Source organism: Eublepharis macularius, chromosome 15 (assembly GCF_028583425.1).
Source record: "Eublepharis macularius isolate TG4126 chromosome 15, MPM_Emac_v1.0, whole genome shotgun sequence".
Taxonomy (NCBI): domain Eukaryota; kingdom Metazoa; phylum Chordata; class Lepidosauria; order Squamata; family Eublepharidae; genus Eublepharis; species Eublepharis macularius.
This window is the reverse complement of record NC_072804.1, coordinates 12,868,097-12,893,277: the sequence shown is the minus strand read 5'-3', so window position 1 is coordinate 12,893,277 and position 25,181 is coordinate 12,868,097. Positions and strand designations below refer to the sequence as shown.

At 45.3% G+C, this 25,181-nt stretch overlaps 1 protein-coding gene across 1 annotated transcript in view; it reads left to right on the top strand.

Annotated features, from left to right (window-relative positions):
* The window catches only part of RBPJ (recombination signal binding protein for immunoglobulin kappa J region), a 103,578-nt gene that overhangs the window by 47,206 nt on the left and 31,191 nt on the right, over positions 1-25,181 (top strand). The window contains exons 4-7 of the mRNA XM_054999184.1: positions 17,425-17,590; positions 24,128-24,302; positions 24,579-24,716; positions 24,843-24,955. Of these exons, the coding sequence (XP_054855159.1) occupies positions 17,425-17,590; positions 24,128-24,302; positions 24,579-24,716; positions 24,843-24,955 (592 nt within the window). The remainder of the gene's footprint in view (positions 1-17,424; positions 17,591-24,127; positions 24,303-24,578; positions 24,717-24,842; positions 24,956-25,181) is intronic.

The following is a 25,181-nucleotide window of genomic DNA, read 5'->3' as shown; positions in this document are numbered from 1 at the left end:
GAGGGAGAAAAAGGCTAGCAACTACAGATTAAACATGGTGTAACTCTGACTAAGGAACCCACAATGTATTAGATCCTGACATTCTGCCCCCCTTAAGACCCCTCCTCTCACCCTTCTGGTCCTGCCTTTTCAGGATACTTAGAATGAAATTTAGCGAGGAGCCTTGGGGCTCTGACCTGAGAAGCTTCCACCCACTCCCGAAACCCCTCCTCAAAGTCCTGACTAGGTAAAAGAGTTTATGTCTGCGTTTTGAGTCCAAGATCTTTTATTTCATAGTGTACTTGGCCATCAATAAGAGTTGGATGGGGTATTGGTTGTTCTGGATGCCATTCATTTGGGGGTGGTGCCTTTTTCAGTAGGCTGATGTGGAATGTGGGGTGTACATGGCGTAGATTCTTTGGGAGTTCGAGTTCTACGGTCACTCTGTTGATTACTTTCTTAATTGGAAAAGGTCCTAAATATTTCAATCCTAATTTTTTGCTGGCTTGTTCCGTTTTAATGTTCTTGGTGGAGATGTAGACTTTGTCCCCAGGCTGCAATTCCCACTGCTCCACACGATGGCGATCAGCGTACTTTTTATAATCCTTTTTCGCTTTGGCTAGAGGCTTTTGAATTAAGGTCCATTGTTTGGAGATGGAAGTTCACCAATCCCCCAAGTCTCTGGCTTGCTTGCTTTCTGGTTGTACGTTGAACGGAAATGCTACTCCTTCATATCCATGTACAATCTTAAAAGATGTTTCACCTGTAGAATTGTGGACCAAATTGTTATACGAGTATTCTGCTAAATGGAGCAGCTCAGTCCAGTTATCTTGTTGAAAATTAATGTAACATCTGAGGAATTGTTCTAACACTTGATTTAGCCTTTCCGACTGTCCGTCGCTTTCAGGATGGTGGACGGAGTTTAATCCTTGTTCAATGCCCGCCATTTGTAAAAGCTCCCGCCAAAAGTTGGCAACGAATTGGCCCCCACGATCGGAAATCACCTTGGAAGGAAAAGAGTGCAATTTTACAATATGTTTCGTGAACAAACTGGCCAACTTTCTGGCTGTAGGCACGGTGGTGCACGGAATAAAATGAGCTTGTTTGGAAAATAAATCCACCACCACTAAAATACAGGTGCAACCTTTTGAGGAGGGTAGATCAGTGATAAAGTCCATAGAGATCACCTCCCAAGGCCGATTAGGAACTTCTAGGGGCTGTAGCAATCCAGGAGGCTTTCCCCTTCTGGGTTTGGCGATAATGCACGTAGGACAGGAAGACACATATTGCGACACATCCCTTCTCATTCCCAGCCACCAAAACTGTCTTTGAACCAAGTGTAAAGTCTTTAGGTAACCGAAATGGCCTGCGGTGCGGGCATCATGACATTGTTGTAACACCTCTTTCCTGAGGCTGGTAGGAATATAAAGTTTCTTTTCTTTAACCCAGTCTCCTGCCGCCATTTGAAACATTTTCCCTGTGGGCACTCGCTCCCCCTCTATTTCACTGTAGCTCTCCACCCATTTGGCTCACTCTGCTGTTTGGTTGCTTGGCTACGGGTAGTGACCACACCTCCCAACTGATGGGGGGAGAAGACAGTATCGATAGTCTCCTCCCTTCTGCTTTGAAGTTGGGGCATGCGCGAGAGAGCATCTGCTAAGAAGTTGGATTTGCCCGGAAGAAACTTTAGGGTGAAATCAAACTTTGAGAAGAATTCAGCCCACCGAAGCTGTTTAGCAATTAAGCCTTTGGGGTGTGCGTAAAGCTTCTAAGTTTTTGTGGTCCATCCACACCTCAAACGGATGACGTGCCCCCTCCAGCCAGTGCCGCCACGTAGAAAGGGCTACCTTAACTGAAAGCTTCCTTCTCCCAGACATTCCAATTACGCTCAGCCTCAGTGAACTTTCTAGACAAGTATGCACAGGGCCGTACTTTTCCATCCCCCCCTTTCTGCAAGAGGACTCCTCCAACGGCCGCATCGCTTGCATCCACTTGCACTATGAAGGTTTGATTTTCATCTGGATGTTGGAGGACCGGTTCAGAAGTAAATTGGTCCTTCAGGTTCTCAAATGCTGCCTGGCATTCGGGCCCCCAGTTAAGCTTGCTTGTGGGCTTAGCTGTTTGTTCTCCCTTCCCTTTTGTCTTGAGTAAGTCTGTTAATGGGAGGGCAATTTGGGCAAACCCCTCAATAAATTGCCTGTAAAAGTTAGCGAAGCCCAAGAAAGATTGTAGTTGCTTTCTGGTAGTAGGGGCTTGCCATTCTTGCACTGCTTGGATTTTAGCAGGATCCATTTTTAGTCCTTGTCCTGAAATGCGATAGCCCAGATAGTCCAACTCAGTTTTATGAAACTCACATTTGGACAATTTAATAGGGAGTTTGTGTTGTATCAGGGTGGTCAAGACATCTCTGACCAATTTAACATGTTCCTCTCTGGTTTCAGTAAAAATTGACATGTCATCCAGATAAACGACCACTCCCTTATATAGAAATTTATGTAGCACCTCATTGATCATTGACATTGAAACGGCAGGTGCTCCGGATAAGCCAAAAGGCATGACAAGGTATTCATATTGGCCTAATGGCATATTGAACGCAGTCTTCCATTCATGCCCCTCCCTGATTCTAACATGGAAATAAGCATCTTTTAAGTCCAACTTTGAAAAGATCTTACCCTGCGCCACCACGCTTGGCAGGTCCCGAATCAGGGGAATTGGATAGGCATTGGTCAAGGATACTGCAATGATGCCTGTAAAGTCCGTGCAAAGCCTCAATCCTCCATCCTTTTTCTTTACGAACAGTACCGGTGTGGCATGGGGGGAGCTAGCCGGGCATATGAAACCTCTCTCTAAGTTTTTATCTATGAACTTTCGGAGCTCCTCTCTCTCAGCTGGGCTCATGGAATAAAGTTTTCCTTTGGGCAGACTTTCTCCTGGGATCAGTTCAATCGCACAATCAGTTTTTCGGTGCGGGGGTAAGCTATCCGCCTCCTCCTGGCTAAAAGCTTGTGCTAGGTCTCTGTATTCCACTGGAATCAGGTTGAGCTCTTCTGCGGAGAGTAACGCTACTTCTATGTTCAACGAGGCCTCTTCCCCCCACTCCGTTTGCCAGTGATGGTTGCTGCAATATTCCCGATCAAACACAATCATGCCTTTAGCCCAGTTAATGTAAGGGTTATGATCCCAGAGCCACCGACTTCCTAGGATGAGGGGATATTTAGCCGCTTGGCTGACAATATAGGACCGACTCTCTTGCCCATTCCCATGGGCACCAGCTCCGTCTCTCGGACAGCTGGGTTCATATTGGAACCGTCCATTTGCTCAAAGATGATCGGACTTTTAAGTTCTCGGGTTTCTAATCCCAAGCCATTTACCAGGGTGAGTGCAATAATGTCTCTTGAACAACCCAAATCGATTAAAGCCTGCACCCGAATATGAGTTCCCCTCCTTGGATTAGTTAGCATTACTGGTACAAATAAAATGGCCCCTCTCTCTCTCAACTCCGTTGGGGTGGACTCCGGTGTGATCTGCCGTTGGGGCCTCCTTACGACAGATCCATCTCGTTTCCTGATTGCGGGCTAGGCACATCCGCCTCCCCGAAGTGGACATCAAGCTCCATTTGCACTTCTTTGGCTTCCAGCCCTTTGTCTAGGTGGCCCTGTCTTGGTATTCCTTTACCTTGACTGGTCCTCGGAGCCGGAACTGGGCGAGTGGTTGGGGGAGGTGGTTAGGCTTGCGCTCAAAGAGGGCACTGGGCCACGAAATGCCCACTGTTTCCTCACTGCAAACACAGTCCTTGCCTCCATCGGGCTTCACGAGCTCCTCTGGCCGGTGGCATTCCACAGGCCCCTCTCGCTACGAGCGGTGGTCTTCTGTTTCCCATTGCCTGTTGCTGACTACTTGGGTACGGTTTTCCACCTTGCACGCTAATTGTATCCAACCCATAAGAGTTGGGGGATCATCTTGCACTAGAGCTCGATCGAGCAACCTGGGATTCATTCCATTTTGGAACATCACTATTTTTGTCCCTTCTTCACAATGAGGGCACTTGGCTGCCAACTGACGAAATTTGGCCGCATACTCTCTCACGGGTTGAAATCCTTGTCTAAGAGTTTGCAGCTTGGTACGTGCTCTTTCCTCCTCCAAGGGATCTTCATATTGGGCTCTTAGTGCTGTAATAAATTCTTGTAAAGTGTCTAGTTCCGGAGCCCCCAAGTAATATAGAGTCACATACCACTCTGCTGCTTTGCCTTCCAGCCTGGACGCTAAATGGGTAACCTGGCTCTCCTCGTCCGGGAACAGATATCCCCACTGATTGAAAAACTGGAGGGCTTGTACCACAAAAAATCCCAATTTGTGGGTATCTCCGTCAAAGGTGGCCTCCAGCTTAATCCATCCCATAGGTAGCTCCGCTCCACCTTGCCTCCCTGGGCTAGCGGTGGAGGGCCGAACTGCGGTGGCTGTTGCAGCTGTGGTCGGAGGGGAGCCAGCACCTGACCCGGGATCTGCTGAGGTCTAGGCGCTGGTCTCGCTGGTCCTCCCGGTGCCTGCCCGCCCGGTCTAGCCTGTCTCCTAGGAGGCACTAAATATCCTGCTGGAGGAGCTTGGGCCCCACCCTGCGCTCCTGTCCCCACAGACACTGACGCGGCAGCACTGGGATCGGTTGCGGTGGTGGCTGTTGCGGCTGCAGTGGTGGGCCTGGGGCGGGTAACTGGAGCAGTTGCAAAGGCTGCAGGGCCGGCACAGGTTGCACCGGCGGCGGCGGCACAGGCTGCAGGGCTGGCGCAGGTTGCACCGGTGGCAGCTGTGGTAGCGGGACCGGGACCGGGACCAGTGGTGGCGGCGGCGGCGGTTGTTGTGGCTGCGGAACTTGAGTAGCCGGCAGTGGCACAGGTTGTTGGGGGCCAGGCTGGGCTTGAACCTGTGGCTGCGGTCCTGGAGCAGGTAGAGCAGGGGGCGGCTGAGCTCGAGCTTGTGCCCCTCCTGCCTCTCGGGCTCGAGAAGCCGGCTGGGTAGAGCCCTCGCCCTGCACCAGCAGGCCGATTAGATAGACAGTTTGAACCAAGTCCCCTTCCATTGCATCCAACCGGCCTTCCAGCTGCCGGTAATGGGTAGGAGTACCATACTCCTTCTCCTCCTCCTCGGCCGGCACCATCTGATCCGGCAGGAGCAGGGTCTCCTCCCAGTCGCGCTGCTGTCTATCTGCTTCTTTCATGGAATCACCTGAAACCTCCGGCACCCAATCTTCACCGGCCAAAGTCACCCCCATTGTCTCCCTGGGGCTTTGTTCCTCTTCTGCAGCACTCGCCAACCAGCCCTTAGCCATTCCCGTGTCTTCAAGTATTCCATACTGCACCACATGGGCTTGATTTTGTAATCGGTTCCAACGTGGGTCTGCGGCTTGGGCTCCTGCGCCCATGTCCCAAGTTCCAGTTGAGCTCACATCGGTGTAATCCCAACTTAAGAGTTCATTACGCGCAGTCTCCCAGTTCTGAGGCCCGCTGGCCTCCCCCCTGGTGGACATCCTTTACCAGATGCCTGGCCTCCGCATCCCATCTGTACCACGGTTGGGAGCTGGTCTGAGAGTGTGGATAGGCGACCCGTTTCCCAAACAGGTCCTCCCATTGCTCCCTGCTCCATCAACCCGACGGTCCTACTGAGATCGATCATCGAGTGGGAAAACATGGTGCCAGCTCACCTCTCCCTGGTTTCCCGGGGTCTGGAACCCCACTGCCGAGGAGTTGGCAATGATATTAGCTGTTCACTTCCACAGACCCCACTTGTTTTTGGTCGAGCTCCTTCAAGGATCGCTCTGTCCTGCCCAGTACCACTGGCAGGCAATTCTTTAGTCCCGGCACCCTCCTGTCCAGGCACAGACGGATCAATCAGGTTCTCACTGGTATCCATTCTCCCTGGGTGAGGGGTCGGGGGAGTAAAAGCTGTGATTCTCAACAAAATGTCAGACTATGGAATCCCTATTATCTAGAGTTCGTCTCCCCCTTCTGCAAGAAGCACAATTCTTGATTTCAAAAGGTTTATTGAAAGACTAGGTTCTGACACAAGTATCCGTATTCCAAGGCCTAGAAAAGATCTTGGCTGAACACATACATTGTTGAGAATGAGAGAAGAAAACGAAACTGGTGATACATCAAAACCTGCACTCCCAGCCTCCCCCCCATCCTCCAGGGTGATGGGAACTTTGCTGTGGGAAGGCTTGGACCGTCAAGGTCTCTGGCTGTAGAAACAGATAAGGGTATTCTCTCCCATGGAAAGCACAGTCAAAATAACACCTGGACCTGGAGGGAGAAAAAGGCTAGCAACTACAGATTAAACATGGCGTAACTCTGTCTAAGGAACCCACAATGTATTAGATCCTGACAGTGCGTAGCAGTGGTTATAGCCCAGTGGTTATAATCCTGGGGTGTTGCATTTATCCCTACCTAGACGATTGGTTAATTTATAGCCATTCTGAGGAGGATGTCATTAGACAAGTGCAGTTAATGGTTGTTGTGGGTTTTCCGGGCTGTATTGCCGTGATCTTGGCATTGTAGTTCCTGACGTTTCGCCAGCAGCTGTGGCTGGCATCTTCAGAGGTGTAGCACCAAAAGACAGAGATCTCTCAGTGTCACAGTGTGGAAAAGATGTTGGCAGGTCATTTGTATCTACTCAGGAGGGGTGGGGTTGAGCTGAGTCATCCTGTAAGAGTTTCCCAGGGTGTGGAATGCTAATGGCGGGAGGCTTCACTGTATCCTGAGGAGGTTCTTTTGCATATGGATTGGTGCTTGATGTGCTAATCTTCTCTGCAGGGCTATTGTTGAGTATAGAGTGTTTTGTTAGCCTGGTGTTTTTCAGAACTGGAAACCATGCTCTGTTCATTCTTAAGGTTTCTTCTTTCCTGTTGAAGTTTTGCTTATGCTTGTGAATTTCAATGGCTTCCCTGTGCAGTCTGACAAAGTAGTTGGAAGTGTTGTCCAGTATTTTGGTGTCCTGGAATAAGATACTGTGCCCTGTTTGAGTTAGGCTATGTTCAGCCACTGCTGATTTTTCAGGTTGTCCAAGTCTGCAGTGTCTTTCATGTTCTTTTATTCTTGTCTGGATGCTACGCTTTGTGGTCCCGATGTAAACTTGTCCACAGCTGCAGGGTATACGGTATACTCCTGCAGAGGTGAGGGGGTCTCTACTGTCTTTTGCTGATCGTAGCATCTGTTGTATTTTTCGGGCGGGTCTGAATACAGAGCATGGTTTCCAGTTCTGAAAAACACCAGGCTAACAAAACACTCTATACTCGACAATAGCCCTGCAGAGAAGATTAGCACATCAAGCACCAATCCATATGCAAAAGAACCTCCTCAGGATACAGTGAAGCCTCCCGCCATTAGCATTCCACACCCTGGGAAACTCTTACAGGATGACTCAGCTCAACCCCACCCCTCCTGAGTAGATACAAATGACCTGCCAACATCTTTTCCACACTGTGACACTGAGAGATCTCTGTCTTTTGGTGCTACACCTCTGAAGATGCCAGCCACAGCTGCTGGCGAAACGTCAGGAACTACAATGCCAAGACCACGGCAATACAGCCCGGAAAACCCACAACAACCATCGTTCTCCGGCCGTGAAAGCCTTCGACAATACAAGTGCAGTTAACTTTGCGTAGCTGTCTTGAATTAAGTTTATTTGTGTACCAAAAGAAGTCAAAGCTGACCCCAGCTAGACGAGTACAATTCATAGGTGCAATCCTTGATGGTAACATAGAGCCTTCTTACTACAGAATGGATGGAAAAGTTAATGGGGTTAGTTAGGGTGTTTAAATGCCTTCATTTCTAGACTGCAAGAAAAATACAGACTCTCTTGGGGTTGTATTGTCGAAGGCTTTCACGGCCGGAGAATGATGGTTGTTGTGGGCTTTCCGGGCTGTATTGCCATGGTCTTGGCATTGTAGTTCCTGACGTTTCGCCAGCCGCTGTGGCTGGCATCTTCAGAGGTGTAGCACCAAAAGACAGAGATCTCTCAGGTCTGAGAGATCTCTGTCTTTTGGTGCTACACCTCTGAAGATGCCAGCCACAGCGGCTGGCGAAACGACAGGAACTACAATGCCAAGACCATCTCTTGGGGTTTATGGCATCGACTACAGCAGTGGTTCCATATGCCATACTCAAGATGAGAGGAACTACAAATGTGGTTCCTATCGGTTTTTCATAAGGAGAGAGACTCTCAAGAAAGAAAACTCTCTGTAACCAGGAAGGTAATCAGATTTCTAGAATGGTGGTTATTGACCGCTCACTTGATGTCGGGGGTTCAATTTGGTCACACATCAACAGACATGTCTGTCACTACTGATGCCTCCAACTCAGGCTGGAGGACCCAATGTGGGGACCTACAGGCACATGGCCTATGGGATGGATATGATAGGGAGTCCCACATAAACCTCCTGGAATTGAAAGCAATTCACAATGCCTTAACATCATTTTCAGATGTCATAAGAGGGAAGTCAGTATTGATACTCTCAGACAATTTGACAGCAATGTTCTATATAAAAAAACGGGGGCCCAACATTAAGGAGTTTTTGCAGGGAGGCCATATGAATATGGACCTAGACAATAGAAAACTCTGTACTGTTGAATGCAGTACACATCCCAGGGATGGAAAATATCGTAGCAGGTCGCCTCAGCAGGCTAGACAAAAACCCTCACGAATGAGTGATAAAGGACTCATACATAAATGTAGTGGGGATCAATGGGGGTTTTCCTGACATAGATTTGTTTGCTACAAGAGAGAATCGAAAAGCAGACCTCTTCTGCTCAAGGGGAGGTCATGGGTTAGGATCCCTAGGGGATGCCTTCCAGTTGTCCTGGTCAGGTTGGTTCCACTACGCATTCCCGCCTATTCCCTTACTGGCCAAGGTCATCAGCAAATTCCAAGCAGAAGGCACGAAGGCAATGTTGATAGCCCCACATGGGCCACACCAACTGTGGTTCCATGGCCTCAGGTGGCTGGCGAGACAAATATTGATTTCCCAAGGAACTGGACCTATTGTCATGGAAAGGGGCTGCAGCTAACAGCCTGACTAATTCTGGGATAGGAACACTCTCAGAAAACGTCACTCAAGTTATACTGAATGCCAGGAGGCTGTCTACCAAGCAGTCTTACGGTTTAAAGTGGGACAAATTTAGGTCATGGGCAGAAGAACGGAACTTGAGAGCAACAGACTGCACTGTCTTTCTTGAATACTTATGGGTGTTAAAACAAAAGGGCCTGTCAAATTCATCAGTAAAGGTGTATTTGGCAACCATATCAATGTTTCATGCACCAGTAGACAATAAAAATGTTTTTCCCCCACTTTACATCAAAAATGTTCTTGAAGGGACTGAATAATATGTTCCCACCGGTAACACGAATAATACCACAGTGGTCGTTCCAATTAGTCCTAACAAAATTAATGGCAAAGCTATTTGAACCGTTGGCATCCTGTCACCTCAGGTTTCTAGCTATGAAAGTTGCCCTTCTCTTGGTGGTCACCTCAGCGAGAAGGGTGAGTGAATTAGCAGCATTGAGCATTGAGCCCTCATTCCTAAAAAATCATCAGGAGAAGGTTGTTTTGAGGATGTAATTAGACTTCCTGCCCAAAGTTGTATCAAAATTTCATGTATCGCAGGAAGTGGTGTTACCTGTGTTTTTCAATAAGTAAGCTGATGAAGCTGAAAGGGCATTACATACCCTAGATGTACGGAGGGCACTCCTATTTTATCTGGACCGCACTAAATCTGTGGATTCCCAACTCCTTGTGTGCTTCGCTGGTCCCAATAAAGGGAAAAGGGCAAATGCTCAGACCATAGCATGGTGGGTGGTGCAAGCAACTGGACTGTGTTATAAAAATGCTGACCTACCTTGCCCTCTGGAAGTGCATGCACATTCCACTAGGTCGCAGGCATCATTGGCAGACCTACTCAGAGGGATCCCGATCCAGGATATCTGTAGAGCAGCCATGTGGTCATCTGTGGATACATTTGTCAAGCATTATGCACTGGACGTCCTAGATAAGAAAGAGGCTGCAGTGGGCATGGCAGTGCTCCAGTCGATCTTCCTGTGAAGGACAACGGTGTCCACCACCCAGGTAAATAGCTTGTTAATCTCCCATGTGGGACTGCACAGGAACACAGACGATGAAAAACAGTGTTGCACTTACCTGTAACTGTTGTTCATCGAGGTCTTCCGTGCAGGCACACATACCCTTCCTCCTTCCCCGCTAAGACTCTTTTACTTGGAGAGCACAGCTGCGAAAGAGGACTGAGGGTAGCAAAGGGGAGCCCCCACCTCCTCTAGGGCCGTTTTGGCAGGAAAGCAGCCATGCATGCATGCTGGGAGGCAGGGGCACCCCCTAGTGGTAGTAGAACTTAAAAATCCTCCGAAATCAGCAGGCCTGTATGTGCACAGTCCAATGTGTGCCTGCACGGAAGACCTCGATGAACAACTGGTACAGGTAAATGCAACACTGTTTTTCCTCCTTGCTCGCATAGAGCTGAATGGGAGCTCTCTGGTTGGCAGGCAGAGCCAGCCTATCAAAAGGTTTTGAGGGCTAAGATTGGTGTTCCCATGGCTGCAGAACATCCAGTCCTCCGTTGCCGCAGGAATTAATTCTTCCTCCTTGCTCACATAGAGCAGAATGGAGCTCTCTGGCAGAGCTGCCTATCAAGTTTTTAAGAGCTGCAGAAGGTCTGCGGACGTCCCCTCCGTTGCCTAGGGAATTGATAGATTGGAGCCAGGATGTCTGGACTTGTGGACCACGGACCAACGGACTGGCCCAAACAGACCAAAGTTCGTGAAAAAGGTGAGTGCCACGAACCATGGGTTCACGAACCGGGCTGGACCGTGTCAAATTTCGGTCAGTTTTCCAGACCGTGCCCACCTCTAGTTGTTATGTTTTATCTCCTGGCTGTTTTTTGCTATGCAGATTGTTCTGCTAGCAGCACAAGGTTCAGGACTTTTTTTGAGGGGGAACACTCTAGAACACTGTTCTGGAAGTTCTAGAATCTGCCCATGTGATTCCTTCTTTCTTCAGCCCTGCAGGCTCTGCAGAGGACACTTAGCTGCTTTGAGTTCATTCTGCTTTTTTCCCATTCATCTATGTGTGTGTGTGTGTGTGTGTGTGTGTGCGCGAGAGAGAGAGAGAGAGAGAGAGTGAGCTGGGGCCCAGCAGGGCTCTGCAGAGGAGGGTAAGCTGCTTTGAGTGGCATTCTGCTTTTTTCATTCGTGAGAGAGAGAGATAGAGAGAGTGTAAGCATAGCTGCTGAGGTTGGCTTTGGAGAGGAGGCTTTAGCTGCTGCTAATCCTTGGCAGTTAGACCCCTAAGTCCCTCAGAGCAAGCACTCAGGTGCATTGGTTGAAGAAGACTTTATTAGAGATCTATTCAGTACAAGGCACTATGAAACAGGTATTGGCAGAAGTGATTATTCAGACTTGGTCACTGGTTATTATAGAGAAGCTTCCTGCCCTTTAGAGTCTGTTGACATTCTGGCGCGAACCCCCATGAGTTATATGGGAACTGATAAGTTTAGACTAGACATGTTACAGAATGATTCATAGCGGTCTCTGAGAACGAGATACAAATGCTCCGCGCTCCCAGCACGGCTTCAAGGACACTTGCTGTTGAAGTGAAAGAGCATTCCTTCTTACAGATAAATGTCACTGGGCACCCCCTCCTCCCACCAGCAGGGTACATCTGTGAATACATTTGGATACCTTTTACACTCTCTTAGATGAACAATACAGAATACAGTTCATGAACAGAGTAAAACATATTAATGGCAGGTATGCAGGAGGCATACCTGACATACTGCCCCCCCCCCCCAAGATCAGCCTCCCTCAAACCGGGCCAAGTTTGTCAGGGTAGAGTCTGTGAAACTTATTAATGAGTCTGGGAGCCTTCATGTGTGAACTCTCCACCCACTCTCTGTATCCTTCAGCAAAATATTTCCAACGAACCAAGTAAAGTTTTCCATGCTTTATTTTCGTCTAGAATGTCATCTAGCTCATGATGCACATGTCCATCCACCAGGGTGGGGCGAGGGGCACCACGCTCTGGATACCACTTGTCAGGAGGGGAACTTTCTTTAAGAGGCTGAAGTGGAATACTGGGTGGACATTTCTCAAGTTCTTTGGTAGCTGCACCTCTACAGTCACTTCATTAGTCAATTTTTTCACTTTAAATGGTCCCAAAAATTTCCATCAAAGATTTTTACTAGGTTGCTCCACCCTTTAGTGTTGTGTGGTGATGTACACATAATCTCCTGCTTTCAGCTCCCACGGAACAGAACATTTTCTGTCAGCATACTTTATGTAATCCTCTTTGGCTTTTCTCAAAGTCTTTTTAATGACCTCCCACTGGGTCGTTAACTTAGTCCACCACTCCCCCAAATCTCCTGGTTGCTGAGATTTTGGGGTTTGAGCAAATGGCATAGCTTTGCCTTCATAGCCTTGGACTACCATAAATGGAGAGGCACCTGTGGAACTGTACATGGCGTTGTTATAAGCATATTCTGCAAACGACAAGAAATCAGTCCAATTATCTTGCTGATAATTGACATAGCATCTTAGGAATTGTTCTAACACTTGGTTAGTTCTTTGTTTGACCATCAGCCTCTGGATGATGAGCGGAGCTAAGTCCTTTGAGTAGCTCCCGCCAGAAGCTGGCAACGAACTGTGATCCCCTGTCAGATATTACCTTCTCTGGGAAAGAGTGTAGTCTGACCACGTGCTGCATGAAAAAGGTGGCCAGTTTCTTTGCTGTGGGGATAGTAGCGCAGGGCTTGCTTGGAAAATAAATCAACTACCACTAGAACTACTGTGTTCTCCTTCAAGGGGGTAGGTCAGTGATAAAGTCCATAGAGACCACAGCCCATGGTCTAGAGGGGGTTTCTAGTGGCTGTAACAGTCTGGGGGGGTTCCCTCCTCTGGGTTTCCCCATTATACACGCTGGGCAAGCAGACACATATTGAGAAATGTCTTTTCACATGTTTGGCCACCAAAACTGTCTCTGCACCAAATGCAAAGTTTTCAAATATCCAAAATGCCCAGCCAATTTAGAATCATTACATTGTTTCAACACTTCACCTCTTAGGCTGGCTGGAATATACAATTTACCGTTTCTGTACCAGTTGCCGCTTTCCCCTTCTTTCAAGTTGGCTTTGGGCACAGCTTCCCCCTCCTTTTCCACTTCCTCTTTAACTTTTCTCTCCCAGTCAGGGAGATCAGACATGCACGCCTTTGTTTGGCTGCGGGTGATCACCACCCCTCCTAACTGGGCTGGTGAGAACGTGTCTATCACCTCCTCCCTTTGGCTTTCATGTTGGGGTATGCGCTTCATAATTTTGTGAATAAATCAAGATGTCATCAAGAAAAACCACCACCCCTTTGTACAGGTATTTATGCAAAATGTCATTAATTACATTCATAAACACACTTGGAGCCCCTTGTAAACCAAAAGGCATTACCCGGTACTCAAATTGCCCCAAAGGGGTATTAAAAGCAGTTTTCCATTCGTCCACCTCCCGTATCCTTAAAAGTATCTTTTAAGTCCAGTTTAGAAAAAAATTTCCCTTGAGCCACCACGCTCAGCAAATCTCTGGTGAGAGGGAGGGGGTAGGCATGGGACAATGTCAGTCCTTGGCAGTTAGACCCCCAAACCCCTCACAGCAAGCACTCAGGTGCATTGGTTGAAGAAGACTTTATTAGAGATCTGTTCAGTACAAGGCACTATGAAACAGGTTTTGGCAGAAGTGATTATTCAGACTTGGTCACTGGTTATTATAGAGAAGCTTCCTGCCCTTTAGAGTCCGTTGACATTCTGGTGCGAACCCCCAGGAGTTACATGGGAACTGAATGCAAGCAGAGCTGCTGGGGTCGGCTTTGCAGAGGAGGCTTTAGCTGCTTTGAGTTCATTCTGCTTTTTTCATTCGTGAGAGAGACAGACAGACAGCAAGTGTAAGCAGAGCTGCTGGGGTCAGCTTTGCAGAGGAGGGTTTAACTGCTTTGAGTTCATTCTGCTTTCCATTTCATTCAGGGATTTCTCTGTATGTGTGTGCTGTTTTGAGTTCATTCTGTTTTATTTTCATTCAGGGGTGGGTGGGGCTGTGCATGTGTGTGTGTTGCTTTCATTCTTTTGTTGACTGAAGTTGACATTGTCATGGTTCCCACAGCTTTTGAAAGCAGATTGGTTCTGTGTTAGTTAAATATATCAGTTATGGTTATTTGTATTAGTTAAAATATCAGTTATGATTATTCCAGTTTTATGCTAGGAATGGATAGCTGTGTCCAAGTCACAGAAGGCTTTCATCAATATATTCATCAGCATATAGGTCTTAATATTATGTCTTAATAGCTGTAACTCAAATTGTTCTCCTCACCCTCAGCTGATTAACATCACTGAAATTGCAGTGGACATATGAGTGTTAAGGAAGTTTTTATGAATATTGTTTGTGTGGGACATTGGAATATTTATGAGCATTTCGCAATGTTACAGCAGCTTAGCCATTGATAAGGTAGAGTTGGCAAGCAACAAAAAAAAGCCATTTTAAACTAAGTATAACTCTAATGCAGCTAAAGTTGGGTATCAAATTTTGAATTGCTCCAGTAAAGCAAAATCCTCTCTGATAATTTGAAAATTCAATATTAATTAGATTAGGAATTTCAGACTCTGTGGAATTTTGAGAAAGAGTTTTAGAATTTTTTTTCTACGCTGTCAGAGGGAATGTTAGAATTTAGATTTGTGAGATGGGTTTTGGATTTTTAGAGGCCCCTTCCTTCTTGCATATTTTAAAATATGATTCCAAAGAAATGAAATGTTTGGGAAAGGGAATGGAAGATTTCACTTTTTGTAGAGGATACAGAAAGGAAAAAAACCTCTCATAATAGTGTGATTTTCCAAGCTTACTAACATTTATCTTGTTGTAATGCATTGTGCTGGGTACTGGGAAGCGGTGTCACTTCCGGGAGTAACGTCATCACGCATTTCCGGGAGCACGCACTTCTCACGTGCACATTTTTCACTTTCCTGGTGCTTCAGTTTCAGTATACGTGCACATGTGATAATAGAGAGTTCCACCACCTCTTTTCCCAGAAAAAAAGCCCTGACAGGGTTCATTTATGGCGCATACTATCTGTCCTTTTTGGCCCCATCACACCTGCTCTACTGTTTTCATTATGGTGTGGATCTGCTATGGTTTCACTTCCACTGATAGCTTTAGCAGTTTTGGTCAGCTCCTTTTCTTGCACTATAGCAGTAGTCTCAGTTTTTTTCTGAGTAGCTATTTCTGCTCTTTGACTACCATATCTTGCACCTCTAAGTGGATAAGAGTCGACTCTCTACTGAAGCTATAGTAGGACTTTGACCCTTCTTCTTGTGCTATTGAGTAAATTTTTCCCTTCCTTATTGGATCTCCAAAGACATTTAAAGTAGAGGTATAACCCCTGGTTAACTTTTTTCACTTTCCTGGTGCTTCAGTTTCAGTATACAGTATGGAATGAGAACATGGTGGGTTTCTAACCTATTCCCCACCCGTCCCCATTCATAAGAGTTTCACAATGTTAATGTGTCCAATGCCCTGGCCAGGATTCCCTGCCAGGGGTTGGCTTTCAGTCCTCATGTCTCACAACACTATTGGTTGTATTAGTCCTTCTGGCTCCAAGAGAGTCCTGGCAGTATTCTCACACAACCCTTCCTTTGTGGGGTGGTAGAGGTTATCACACTCTCCCTTGAGTGCATGACTGTTCAATGTCCTTTACCTAGCATGGCTGTCACCACCAGAGTGCCGTTTTTTCCTCGCTGCTTTCCTGCTTGTACTTTGGCAGGGACACTTTTAGAGAGCTCCCAGCTTCTTGAAAAGCACCTCTGGGTGACTGTCAATGAGATGCTAAGCATCTGCTGGGAAGGTGGTCCTCCATAGTCTGTCTTGCTTTGAGAGCTTCACACCCACCTCCTTCAGTAAGTGAGCTTGCTACTCTCTCAATGTAGACTGCACAGAAGCCATGAAGATGCAAACAGGGTTGCACTTGCTTGTAACTGTTGTTCATTGAGTGGTCTTCTGTGCAGGCACATCCCTCCCTCCTGCCCTGCTGTGAACTCTCTGGAACCTTAGTTCCTGGGGTGTCTCTGGCAGTGGCATGGAGAGCTGAGGAAATAGCAGCACTCCTCCTGGCAATGTAATGGTTTTGGTGGGAAAGTGGCAAAGGGAGGAGGGGTGCTCCCAGTCTTCTAAAAAGCTCTGGAAATCTTCTCCTAGCTGGCCTGTGCGTGCTCAGTTCCAATGTATGCCTGCACAGAAGACCACTCAATGAACAACAATTAAAGGTAAGTGCAACCCTGTTTTATCACATATTTTTAGCAGTGCCATGGTAGAAAATGGCAGTAGAGAAATTTCTGGAGAAATGTGCTTTATCAGCTATTACACTTACATTTCTCTTCATCAGTTCATTCTCTTTTTAAAATATTTCCTAGCTTCCCCTTTTTCCTACAGGCTAAAGTTCTCTGTTACAAAGCAGTTACAGTTTGCTGTAGAATGCAATAACCATTCATAAAACACTATGAATACCTAATCTAGGAAGGTATGTCTAAAATACTCTGAGAAGATTGGCTAAGGGTGTGGGTATGATCCAACTGAAGTTAAGCACTTTGAGCCCCTCAGGTTTCAATGAGAACCAAACGCATGCTTGGCTTTCTTCCACTGAACATGATGCGACTTAGAAATGCATAACTTTGGGGTTTGTCTGAGACTTATATCTAATCTTTAGCAGTGTTGATAATTTTGTTATATTTTGATGCCAGGGCTATGTACGTTCTGCAATTCTGCAGCCACGTTGCTCAGGGAATGTGATTTGGTGGATCCAGTTCAGCATCCTCGGTATCTCATCTTGAAAATAATGATTTTTAGACCTTAAAGTTGTGGTAAAAGTATGTGCTCAGTGCATGGTAAAATCCTGGAAACCTAGAGGGGGGCTTCAGTGCCTTTTTAGTGCTCTTTGTTTAACTTAACACGACTCTTAGTACTAGCCCTGGCGAAGGGCAAAGCTACAAATCAGTTTAATTTCTCATAATCAGTATAGGTCACAGAATGCAGATTTCATTAATTTTGTGCCTAACATACACAACACAGTAAAGAACACTTAACAAAGGGCACCTACTGCAGATGCAATCCTAATGAGCCAGTTTGGTGTAGTGGTTAAGAGCATGGGACTCTAATCTGGAGAGCCGGGTTTGATTCCCCACTCCTCCGCTTGTAGCCAGCTGGGTGACCTTGGGCTCTCTCAGCCCCACCCACCTCACAGGGTGTTTTGTTGTGGGTATAATAATGACATACTTTGTAAACCGCTCTGAGTGGGCATTAAGTTGTCCTGAAGGGCGGTATATAAATCAAATGTTGTTGTTGTTATTAATGCACCTCATCTATACCTTAGGTTTTTTTGCCCCCCTCCGTGTGTCTATCTTATGGGTAGTGGATGGAAGAAAAAAAAAGAACAGATGGAGCGGGATGGCTGCTCTGAACAAGAGTCCCAACCATGTGCCTTTATTGGGATTGGGAACAGTGACCAAGAAATGCAGCAGTTGAACCTGGAAGGAAAGGTGAGTTAAGAACTGGTGCCTCACAACCAGGCTGCCAAGCTGCAGACTGCCTGTGGGTCACTTTTGAGTATGTTGATTGAGAAGCTGTTTAAAATGGTGTAAAAAGTATTAAATTATGGGGTGGAGTAGAGTGATAAACTATGTCGGGAGGTTCAGAATGGGCCTCTGAGTACTCGGCTGAGCTAGGGGCCCCTGGGCAAGTCACGCTGTTGCACCACCTTGGACTCCCTCTCAGTAAAAATATTCCTTATCGCTCTAGTACATATTCACTCAACTCTTCCTCCAAGGAGCTGGGAGCACCGCCTGTGGCTTCCCTGTCCTCATTTTTAGCCTCAAAACAGCCCTGTGAGGTAGGCTAGACTACAAAATTGTGACCAGCTCAAGATGACACAGCAAGTTTAATGGCCGTGTAGGGATTTACACCTGGTTCTCCCAGATCCTGATCTCATACTTTAACCACTACACTAGGCTCAGTGGCAGCTGTGTGTATTGCCACCAATTTACAGTAATGAGGGATGACTTTATAATATGAACAATATGCATATTTTCTCTTGTTGACTTCCCTAGATACCAGCACTGAAGCACCTAAAACTTTTTTAAAGGAGCCTAACTATTATATGGGAGTCTGTTTGGTGTGGTAGTTAGAGCGCTACAGTAGGATCTGGGAGAACCAGGTTTTTATCCCCACTTTGTCCTGGACACTGACTTGGGCCAGTCACGCATTCTCAGCCTGACCTATTTCACAGGGTTGTTGTGAGGATAAAAAGGAGGAGAGGATAATGTGATCCACTTTGGATCCCCACTGGGTAGAAAAGTCGTGCTATGAATAAATAAATAAAATAAGCAGATAAAGTAAGGATTCCAGATGCAGATACTTCTAAGGCATTCCAAATTCTCTTACTGCAGTTAATAATGTAGTTGAACTGGCTGTCCTGTGGCCTTAGGAAACTTAGTTTATCAACAGGGAAATCAGTAGCAATAATTCCATGAAGCTATTTGAAGAGCTAGAGGAATACATTTCCCCAAAGTATTTGAAATTTCAGCGCACATTTCTAAAGCTGCATGCCCTGACTTTAGGAAGAAGGTTTTGGAGTATTGGTGGTAGATGTATAGCAATTAGGGATGGCTGGAAATGGCTCACTAAACTGTTTCAACGCCCCTGCCTTGTTGTGCTGTATTGTTCTGCAGTGGGGGACAGTTTAAAAAGCCATTTCGTTATAATGATGATGCTGTTGTAGTGAGTCTGTATTCATGTACTGCTGTAGATTGTTTTAAACTGTGGATATGTTTGGTATATAAGTTTTGAGCTTGAGACTTTTGTTCAAATGAGCTAATAAAGAAAGGAAGGAAAAACCATTTCCAGACAATCCCTGTTTTGATCCATTTCCACAGAGCTTTTTCCTGCATAGCCACTGGTGGACCTTTAAAGGACAGCAGCTGCAGCAAGTAGCCACAGCAGAGGGCACTTTACATGATCATCCCCCCTCCCACTTTTAAAAGATATCCATCTTTAAAAAAATAAAATAAAACAGCTTTCTTGTTATTGTATCTTGTCTCTTGGGAGCTGCTTAAAGGCCGTTTGTCGGGCAGTAAGGCGACACATACATATTGTTCATAAGCATTTCGAAAACACCAATGTGCATATTGCTTAAAAATATGCCGAGCTCCTGAGGGAAAGAAATTCCTTTACTTCTTTAAAGAGTTTCATGATTTTTGTGATGTGCAAGTGTGGTTCTCGAAGAGAAGGAGCTTTTCCAGTTTAGTCCTGTGGTGAGTTACTTCATGGAGCAATTCTGCTTAAGGTTGCAGAATTAATTTACTTTAAATTTTCTTGTGTGACTACAAAAATAAATTACACAGTAGAGTCATGCTGAAAGTTAGACAGAGGAAACCAGTCGTTTTTAAAATTTTAATATCCCTTACTGAAAACATTCCTCTTCTTCATTTCACCCCCCAAATCTACTGTCAAGACGTTACAGGTTTACATATATTTAACAGTATGTAAATCAGCAGGTAATTCCTCAGAAGAAGGGACAGAGGAGGTACAACAGGACTTGATTGACTTGGAAGAGGGGCCTAAATTGATCAGTGTGGATGAGGTATTGGATTGCTTATTGCCTGAAGTAGAGGCTCCCCAACTTGAAAGTTTTATAGAGACAGACCTCTTAAGTTCCTTTGAAAGTCTTTCTCAAGGGGCCCAGCTGAGGATTACAAATAGACTGGAAGCCTTAAGAACAAAATTACTGGAAACGAAAGCTTCCCTGCCGACACAAGAGGCGCTGGTAACCTCCCTTCCTAAAAAGAACTCTACAACAACTGTTTTATCAGACAATTTGTTTTTAACATTTAAAATACCAATTGATAAAGCACCCCTACTTGTGAAAGATCCATCTAGGAGTCAAAAAGAGTCCAATTTAGGAGGGTATCACTCCTTAGTAGCGAATAATAAGATTGAGGAAAATAAAGCTTCTCCACCAATGGTGACGCCCAGGAATAATGGATGCCTTTTTCTGGATGTGGAGGAGGATTTGAATACCCTGTCTTCAATAGCATGACTGGATAAGCCAGCCCTTCACAAGGCACAGGCACGCCCCCCCCCCCAGTGGCCAGGTTCTTTCACTGCTGTCATGGAATCTAAGGGGCTGGTTGTGCAGACTGAGAGGCGGGAATGCAATTGGTTGTTGTGGGTTTTCCGGGCTGCATAGCCGTGGTCTTGGCATTGTAGTTCCTGACGTTTCGCCAGCAGCTGTGGCTGGCACCTTCAGAGGTGTAGCACCGAAAGACAGAGATCTCCCAGTGTCACGAATGCAATTGGTTTTATTTGTAAATTTGAGACAATCCTTGGGCAGGAAACTTGGTGTACAGGGGAGCTTTCATTGAATGGTTACAAACCATTTGTTTTACCAGCAGAGGCATCTCTGCAAGGCAGAGCTAAAGGAGGGCTCTGCATTCTAATCTCTATTTTATTGAAAACGACGATAGTGGAGCTCCCACACTATGATCAGTTCGCTATGGCTCTGCTACTCCAGTTTCAGGATATGTACTGGCTAATCATAAATGTCTGCTTTCCCCCTGCTAGAACTAACGAGCAAACCCAGGCAATTCTGCTTGGGTTTGAATCTTATTTACAGCACTTAATATCAATTTATCCTGTGGCCTATGTTATTGTGGGAGGGGATTTCAGTGCTCAGATTGGCTCTGATTATCAGAGCTCACGTGTTAAGAACAATTATTGTCCTTCTAAGGTTAATAGTATAGCTCTTCTAAATAAGCTCTCAAAAGACTCAAAGGTTAACTTTGCGGGCCATCTGTTAAACCAAATAATAAGTAGAACTCATCTTTATGTACTGAATGGGTCCCTTCCAAATGACCACTCTGTCGAGTTTACATACTGGTCAGGTGATTGGATGAGCACTATTGATTATATTATGGTCTCTGAACTGAGAGCCAGTTTGGTGTAGTGGTTAAGAGCATGGAGCTGTAATTTGGAGAGCCGGGTTTGATTCCTCACTCCTCCACTTGAAGCCAGCTGGGTGACCTTGGGTTAGTCACGGCTCTCTGGAGCTCTCCCAGTCCCACCCACCTCACAGGGTGTTTTGTTGTGGGGATAATAATAACATACTTTGTAAACTGCTCTGAGTGGGTGTTAAGTCATCCTGAAGGGCGGTATATAAATCGAATGTTATCATATTATATGGTCCAACGTATAGAGTTTTTTGAGGTGTCTCTGTATTGTGACAGTGACCACCTACCCCTTGTGCTAAAAACAGATATGCAGAAGGCTGATCTACATGTGGATAAACCTTTTGATCCCTATCTAGGAACTGTAGAAGGCGACAAATATTGTCGACCCAGATGGAAAACCTTATTGGAAAGGACTCTGGCCAAAACCCTGCAATCAGAGATGGCAAAAGCCGTCTCTTACAGACTAGTGGCAGCAGATAATATAGACTCTTGTCTTCGAGAATATGAACTAATCCTGGGGGAGCTTCAAAAGGTATTGAAAATTTCTAGAACTGGGCCTCCAAGACTTGGGTTAAGTAATCACAGACCTTGGTTTGGCAAAGAGTGCAGAAATGCAAAGAAATCTCTTAACGTGAATTGCGCCAGATACAGGGTCAGTTCAGAGGCAGTACCCCCTGCTGGCTTTGAAATGCCTAAAAAAGCCCAGTACAAAGACCTCATTAGGAGGAAGAAACAGGAAGCTGTCCCGGTCACCTTGGGATGAACTTAGCAAGGCAGTAAGGGAGAAGAATTCAGCCTTATCTTGGAGACTGGTTTTTGGAACTTCCAGGTAGTCCTCCAACTATAACAAATAATTCCATCTTACCTGGTACCTGGGAGAACTACTATAAGAACCTGTATGAGGATACAACCATAAGAAATTCTGTTCCTGATTATGTTAATACTTTACCAATCTGGCCCTCCGTGGATATCAAGGAGGTGAAACAGCTCAGTGATACTCTGAAATCTGGGAAGACTCTATAGATCTAACCAACCCGGAGCTGATAAAACAGAACGCAGAGTGGTGGGCACCTGTTTTGGCTTCACTATTGACACATATTGATCAATCTGGGAAAATCCCTAAGGATTGGGGAGTAGCTGTCATAATCCCTCTCTACAAAAAAGGCAATAAAGATGACCCTAATAACTACAGACCAATCAGCTTGCTTAGTATAGTAAACAAACTCTTTCCTTTTATGGAAATTCAGAGATTGGCTGGAAAACGAATCCTATTTAGCAGAACAACAGGCTGGCTTTAGAGAGGGCCATTCTACCTTAGATCAATGTATGCTGTTAGATCATTTAATCGCAAAATATTCCTCCAACTCAAGTGTGTCACTCTTTGCTGCTTTTGGGGACCTGAAATCAGCCTTTGACTCAGTTTCTAGAGTTATATTATGGGACAAACTAAGGGCCACAAGTATTGACAGACACTATTTTTAATTCAAGTATTGTACAACTATACATCTATATGGGTCAGGTGCACACACACACCCCAGGGCATCTTAAAGACCCCATTAGAACTAACGGGGTCAAACAAGGATGTCTTCTTGCACCTCTTCTTTTTAACTTTTATATTATTGACCTGGTAACACACATACACCTGAGTTTCATCCCCCAAGGCTAGATGACAAACATATAGGGGTGCTCCTATACACAGATGATGCTGTTTTGCTTTCAAGGACTCCAGTTGGACTTAGGAGAACTATGAGTTCTTTTGCCCAGTGCAGTTGACAAAACAATTTAGAGGTCAACCATTCTAAAATGAAAGTATTGGCCTTTGCAAAAGCAAAAAAAAAAAGACCCCAAAACCTGTTATTGGTCTTTAAACTCCACCCCTATTGAACAAGTTTCATGTTTTAAGTATTTGGGTGTCCATTTCCAGGCAAATGGCTCAAAAACTGTTAATATAAACTCTGTTGTCTTAGATGCCAAAAGGAGTTTGGGGGCAATTCAAAAATTCTATTGGACATACAGGGGGTAAATGTCTGACAGTGGCTCTTAGATTATTCAAGGCTAAATCCCTCTCTCAGTTTACCTATAGGGCCCCTATTAATGTCACCTCAAATCTAAGGAAGCTGGATACGTTTCAACCCAAATTCTTGAGAACGATCCTACAAGTGCCGCATAGTGTCCCAAATGCACTTATTCAAATTGAAACGGGCAAGGTTGTGGATTGCAGTGATTCTGTGCTGGCTAAGACTAGTATTTTTATCCAAAGGGCTGACAAGCCTAATAATTTTAGATCCATGGCTTAGGGCGTTGGATAAGAAATTACCCCATTTGGTTTTTCAAAACAATACATGTGCTCTATGGGTTATGAGAAAGCCAAAATAGAGGATACTAGATATTGCAAGGCAACATGACTTAAACAGAATAGAGAAATGGCGAGTCCTTTTAGAGCCCTCAAATAGGGTAACTCCTATGCCTTATCTTCTCAACCGATCAAACCATGAGTATAGGAGAATGTTTACATTAATGCAATGGGATGTTCTTCCCTCAGCTGTCCTCGAAGGGAAGTTTTTAAAAATCCGTTATGAGGAAAGGATGTGTCCCTGCTGTGAGGAAGGGATAGAATCTTTAGAACATGTCATATTTGATTGCAAGGCATACAGTGATCTTCATGAATCTCTCCCTTTCTCTTCGACTTTACCCCCTACCTGTAGCCAAAGGCTATGTACTCTCAGGCGTTTTCTTTCAGACAGGCACCCTGAGATCACTCAACAGGTGGCCTGATTTGGATGGCTTGCTTTTAGGATCAGGAAAACGATAATGGCTATGTGAATGGATCTTAGATTTTATTGGACTATTAAGCATTTTAAATTTTATATTACTGTATTATGAATGATTTTATTGATGGATTGTGAATGATTTTACGATGTTTTATTTTTTTTCTTGTGGTACCCTTTACTGATATTTTTGGTGCTGGTCATTGACCGTGAATAAAAAAACTGTTTACCTGTTTTACCTATATTTAACTTGAATGTCTGTCTTTGGAATGAAATAGAAACAGCAGTCTGTTCTGTTTCACAGAACTATTGCACAGCAAAAACCTTGTACATATCTGACTCTGACAAGAGAAAGCACTTCATGTTATCAGTAAAAATGTTCTATGGCAATAGTGACGATATCGGCGTGTTCCTCAGTAAACGGATCAAAGTAATCTCCAAGCCTTCTAAGAAGAAACAGTCACTGAAAAATGCAGACTGTGAGTATTAATAGCCAGCAACTGTCTTGTGAATCTGTAACTAAAGCCCATGCACCCAAGTAGCAGCTGATGCATGTGGGGAATTTTTTTTTAAAGAATGACCTGTGCATTTTGAGGCTTATATCCAAAGCATTTCAAATGTTTTTTTCCCTAAGAAATCCTTTATGGATTAATGGAGTTGCTTCGATAAACCATTTATAGATGTGTTTGCTTTTAATGTATTTTGAGCAAGACTGCCATGTTTACCAGCCAATACATCAGTCCTTTTTTTTCCAGTGTGCATTGCATCAGGGACTAAAGTGGCACTATTTAATAGACTCCGGTCGCAAACTGTTAGCACCAGATACTTGCACGTAGAAGGAGGAAACTTCCACGCCAGCTCACAGCAGTGGGGGGCCTTTTATATTCATCTCCGTAAGTAAACTGTCAAAAAAAATTCCTTGATTCTTTGTGAATGGATGATGTCATAATAAACCTACTTTCGGTTTTTAACTTATTGGTGGGTTTCATGATATGTTAAAACTTTTCTTCTCCATGCAGTGGATGATGATGAATCAGAAGGAGAAGAATTCACTGTTCGAGATGGCTACATTCATTACGGACAGACGGTCAAGCTTGTTTGCTCAGTTACTGGCATGGCACTCCCAAGACTGGTATATTTAATTACTTTATACCCATCTTTTTCACAACTGGGCTCCACAGTGGCTTACATTGGTCTCCTCTCCTCTGTTTTATCCTCTCAACTGCCCTGTGAGGTGTAGGTTAGGCTGAGTTCGTGTGTAGGCGTGTGCGAACTGGATCCAGGATTCAGGAAGAAAACTAGATTTTTTTCCAAGTCCAACTAAATCCTGCTTCCCTGGATCAAATCAGAGAATCCAG